Consider the following 5872-nt stretch of genomic DNA (forward strand, 5'->3'; position numbering starts at 1 on the left):
ACAAAAGAACAATATTATCAGCCAACTTGATCATATTTATACTTATAGAATATACCAAATCAGCAGAATACTCCAAATCAGCAGAATACATGATTTTTTCAAATGCACATGGACTATTTACCAAGACAGACCGTAGTCTGAACCATAAAACAATCTTAGCAAGTTTAAAGAATTAGAAACATACACGGAATAGGCAAGTTCATAGAGACCAGAAAATAGAACAGAAATTACAAGGAGCTGAAAAGAAGGGAGAGTTATTGTTTCAAGGATGCAGTTTTTATATGGGATGATGAAAAATGAAAAAGTTCTCGAAATAGAAACTGGTGATAGTTACACAACATTGTGATTGATACTTAAAGCCATTGAATTGTACCCTTAAAAGTGTTTAAAATGGTAAAGAGCTTAAAAAAAGAGAGAGAAAAAAAGGGAAATATATGGCACATTTTCTCAAAAAAAAAGTTTAAAATGGTAAATTTTATGTTATGTATATTTACCACATATACAGTGTATTATCTGACCAGAACAGAATCAAATGAGAAAACAATAAAAAGATATCAGGAAAATCCTCAAATATTTGGAAATTAAACAACATACTTCTAAACAAACCATGTGCCAAAGAGGAAATTTCAAAGCAAATTAGAAAATATTTTGAACTGAATGAAAATATATATAAATATAAAAATTATATATTTCACAAATATAAAAATTTGTGAAATGTAGCCAGAAGAAAATTTATAGAACTGAATGGTTGTATTAGAAAAGAACAGTTTAAAATCAGTAGCCTAGGGACTTCCTAGGTGGCGCAGTTGTTAAGAATCTGCCTGCCAATGCAGGGGACGGGGTTTGATACCTATTCCAGGAAGATCCCACATGCTGCAGAGCAAATAAGCCTGTGATTGAGCCTGAGTTCTAGAGCCCGTGAGCCACAACTATTGAGCCCACATGCTACAACTACTGAAGCCCATGCACCTAGAGCCCATGCTCTGTAACAAGAGAAGCCACCAAAATGAGGAACCGTGCACCACAATGTAGAGTAGCCCCCGCTCGCCACAATTAGAGAAAGCCCAGGTGCAGCAACGAAGACCCAATCAATGCAGCCAATAAATTAATTAATTGAAAAAGAAAAAAGAAAAAAAATCAGTAGCCTCAGCTTTCAGTTTAAGAATCTAGAAAAATGGAACAAATTAAATGCAAATCAAGTAGAAGGATGGAAATAAAGGTAAGAATGGAAATCAATAAATGTGAAAACTGAAAAATAATAGAAAAACAATGAAACCAAAAGCTGATTTCTTGAAAAGACTGTAAATTTTATAAATCTCTAGCCAAACTGACAAAGAAAAAAAGAGATCATGTAAACTGCCAATCTCAGGATTGAAAGATGGTGCATCACTAGAGACACTATAAAGATTACAAGGACAATAGAAGATTATGATGAAAAATTTGATTCCCAGGAATTAAAAATTAGATGAAATAGACCAGTTATTTGAAAGACACAAATTTACAAAGCTCCCTCAAGAAGAAATAGATAACCTGATTATCTACTAAAGAAACTGAATGTATAGCTTAAAACTTCCAACAAAGAATACTCTAGGTTTTACTAGTGAGTTATACCAAACATTTAAAGATATTATAACAATTCTACAGAAACTACCAGAAAATGGTAGAGGAAGGAACATTTCCCAACTTGCTGTATGAGGCTAGCATTACCATGATAGTAAAAGAAAGGAAGAAAGAAAGAAAGAAAGAAGGAAAGAAAGAGGAGAGGGGAGGGAGGGAGGAAGGGAGAAAATATAAACACAGACACAAAAAACCTTAAGAAAAAGTAAATTGAATCCAGCAATATGTAAAAATGATAATATTTCATGGTAAGTTGGGGGTTTATCCAAGGAGTGGCATGTTGGTTTAACATTTAACAATCTATGTAATTTATCAACAGAATAAAAGAAAAACCACACAATCATCTCAACAGATGCAGAAAAAATCCATGCTTAAATTTTTGAAAAGCTTATCAAGCAAAGAATAGAAAAAAAGTCGCTGTTTTAATAGATGGCACCTGTAACTAACATAATGGTGAAAAACTGAATGTTTCCCTTATAATAGGTAAAAGGGAAGGACGTCCACCCTCATTGCTTCTATCTGATACTGTTCTGGAGGGTGAAGCCAGTGCAGTAAGACAAGATAAAGAAATAAAGTAAATGTAGATTGAAAAGAAAGAAAGAAATATGTCTCTATTGGCTGTTGACAGATAGAATACCCCAAAGAATGTATAAAACAGCTACTGGGACTAATAAGTGAATTTAGAAAAGTCATAGGATTCAAAGTCAGTGTACAAACATCCATTGTGCTTCTATAAAGTAACATAAACTATTAGAAATTTAAATTTAAAAAGAATACTATTTACAGTAGTGTAAAGATATGATATATTTTGGTATATAATATACATGCTAAAAATTATAAGCTATTGATGTAAGAAATAAAAGAAGATCCAAATAAATGGAAAGTATACTGTATTCATGGATTAGAAGGCTTAATATTATTAGAATGTCAAGTCTCCCCACATTGATCTATAGATTTAATGTAATCTCATCATAATATCAACAGCGTATTTTGTAGAAATAAGCAAGCTGATTCTAAAATTTACATGGATAAACAAAGGATCTACAATAGGCAAAACAACTCTGAAATAGAAGAAAATTTATATGATGAAAAAAATTTATATGACTTGATTTATACTTATTATAAGGCTACAATTATCAGGACAGTGTAGTATTGGTAAATATAAGCATATAGATCAATTGAATAGAACAAAGAGTCCAGAAGTAGATTCATACAGAATTGGTCAGTTGATTGATTTTTGACAAAGGTGCCAAAGAAATTCAATGGTGAAAGAATAGTTTTTCAGCATCTGGTGTTCAAACAATTTGACATCCATAAGCAAAACTAAAAAGAACTATCTTTCTGTTGTTGCTTTATAATAATATAATTTTATTATGGTTCATTAACATACTTTGATTTAAATTTATTTAAATTTGTCAAGGTTTGTTTTTGTTCCATGTATTTTATTTAAAGCCTTCTTATTAAGTGCATACTCATTTACTATTGTTATGTCTTCTTGGTAAAGTGACCATTTTATAAATCTGTTATGTCCTTTTTTTATCCTAAATAACATTCCTTGTCCTGAAGGCTACTTTGTCTGATATTAAAATAGCCACTCCAGCTTCCTTTCGATTATTGTTTGTGGGCTACATTTTTTTCCATACTCTTACTTTTAATTTATCTAAATGTTTATGTTTAAACTGAGTTTCTTGAGACCAGCATGTAGATTTTTTAAAATTTTAATAAGACTACTTCAATCTTTTAATTGGTGTATTTAGACCATTTACATTTAATGTAGTTATTGGTGTGTTTAGATTTAGGTCTATTATTTTGCTATGTGGTTTTTGTTCTGTTTGCTTTTTTGTTGCCCTGTTTGCCCTTTCCTGCTTTCTTCTGGATAGTTTGAATAGTTTTAGTATTCCACTCTATTTTATCTACTGCTTTTTTGGTGTTCTCTCTCTCTCTCTCTTCTCCCCCACTTCCTCTCCCTCTCTCTTTCTGATTTTTCTAGGGAAGAGTTTCTCAAACTCAGTACTATTTCTATTTTGGATCAAATAATTATTTGTTCTGGACAGCTGTCCCATGCATTGTAGGATGTGTAAAAGCATTTCTGATCTCTACCCACCAGATGCCAGTCACACCTCTTCCCCAATTATGGCAGTCAAAATTGTCTTTAGACATTGCCAGTTGTCTCCTGGTAGGCAAAATCACCCCAAGTTGAGAACTACTGCTCTAAATAATACAATAAAAATACTTAACATCTCAGAGTATACTTGGAGTAATGTTTTACTATTTAATATTTAGAAGATTTACAATCGTATGTCTCAATCTCCTCCCTTTCTATTATAGTTGTCATGTGTATTAATTTGAAATACATTAAAAATCCCACAGTTTTCTATATTTACTCAGATTTTACTGCTTTTGTTCTTCTTTGATTTCTGAAGTTCCAGGTTTCATCTGGTATTATTTTCCCTCAGTCTGAAGAACTTGCTTTAGCATTTCTTTTAGTTGGCTGTATGTTCTCTTAGTTTACCTTCTTCTGAGAATATCTTTTTTTCTCTTTCACTCCCAAAGGATATTTTTGTTGGTTTTAGAATGCTTGGTTGAAGGTTTTTTCCTATCTTTTAAAAGATGTTCTACTGTCTTCTGGCCTCCCTGGTTTCTAATGAGAAATCCATCATTAGTAACATCGCTGTTCTCCTATATATGATGTGTCATTTTCCTTAGCTGCTTTTAAGATTTTTTTCTTTACATTTAGTTTTCAGTAGTTTGACTATAATGTATCTGGTTTTCTCTGAGTGTATTCTGTTTTATGTTCCGTGAATTTCTTGAATCTGCAAGTTAAAGTCTTTCACCAATTTTGGGAAGTTTCCAGCCATTATTTCCTCAAATATATTTTTGTGTACCAATTTTCTTTATAGGACTCTATTGTTACAAATGTTAGGCTTTTGATATAGTCCCATGACCCCTTGAAGTTCTATTCAGTTTCTAATCTTTTTTCTCTTTATTCTTCAGATTAGAGAATTTCTGTTAGTCTTCAAGTTCACTGACCCTTTCCCATGTCACCTTCATTCTGCTATAGAATGAATAGCAGTTCATTAGTAAATTTTAAATTTCAGAGAATGTATGTTTTAGTACTATTTTGTTTATAATTTATTTTCTTTGCTAAGACCTCCTATTTTTCCATTCATTTTATTCTATGTGTGTTCACCTTTACCTCGTGAAGCTTATTATAGTATCTGCTTTAAAGTCCTTCTCTTATAATTTCAACATATGTGTCATCTTGGGGTTGGCATCTGTTGATTGTCTTTTCCTTTGAGAATTGCTCACCTTTGCCTGACCCTTTGCTTATCAAGTAATTTTGGAATATATTCTGGACATTTTGAATATTAAATTGTGTAGATATGAATCCTGTTAAAATTCTTTAAAGGATGCTATTCATTATTATTACCATTATCATTATCACTGTTTCAGCAGGTGATTGAACCAGTTAGCTTCAGCCTACAAGTTTTTCAGATCACTTTCGTCTGGCAAGATAGCTGGGTGTGCACCAGCCTTGAACCTGCAAGCAGATCCTCTCTGTCCCCAGGGACTCCAGCTCTGCCAATGGCAGATTCCCAGCGCGCATCCGTCCCCCGCTGCTGGACCACCTGCACCAACTTCTTGTGCTCCCAAAAAGGAAGTCTCCTGTTTGCTGAGATTATATTGTGCCTGGTGATTCTGACCCTCTTCAGTGCCTCAACATCAGGATATTCCTCTCTGTCAGTGATTGAATTGATCTTTGCATCTATCTTCTTTATCATCTACATGTGTGACCTGCACACCAAGATACAATTCATTCACTGGCCTTGGAGTGATTTCTTCCGAGCCCTCATAGCGGCCATCCTCTACCTGATCACCTCCATTATTGTCCTTGTTGAGAGAGTAAACCGCTCCAGAATCATTGCAGGGGTACTGGGCCTAATCGCTACAGGCCTCTTTGGCTATGATGCCTCTGTCACTTTCCCGTTGCGATAATAAAGACATACAGCAGCACCTGCTGAATCTGCTGATACTCTGGCCCAGTGTGAGTGAACTCCCTTCATTTCTCTCTGTAACCTGCAAATAGCTCCTCCATCAAATTAACTCCTCCCCTGCCGCTACAACACTCCCAGCCAACTCCCAGCCCTCTCTATTGAGGTAAAAGTCCTTCTATTCAGAGAATTTATCTTCCAGCCTTCAATCAACCCTCCTGGGTGTGCCTAGGTCCCCTTTCCTTATGCACTATCCAAAAGAA

The 5872-nt window shown here is 34.0% G+C and overlaps 1 protein-coding gene across 1 annotated transcript; it reads left to right on the top strand.

Annotated features, from left to right (window-relative positions):
- The first annotated feature begins 5202 nt into the window (after positions 1–5202).
- Positions 5203–5613, top strand: LOC130832087 (proteolipid protein 2-like). The gene has a single exon (XM_057700662.1). It carries the CDS (start codon positions 5203–5205, stop codon positions 5611–5613), a length of 411 nt encoding a protein of 136 aa, XP_057556645.1.
- The last annotated feature ends 259 nt before the right edge of the window (positions 5614–5872 follow it).

Source organism: Hippopotamus amphibius, chromosome 11 (assembly GCF_030028045.1).
Source record: "Hippopotamus amphibius kiboko isolate mHipAmp2 chromosome 11, mHipAmp2.hap2, whole genome shotgun sequence".
Classification (NCBI taxonomy): Eukaryota; Metazoa; Chordata; class Mammalia; order Artiodactyla; family Hippopotamidae; genus Hippopotamus; species Hippopotamus amphibius.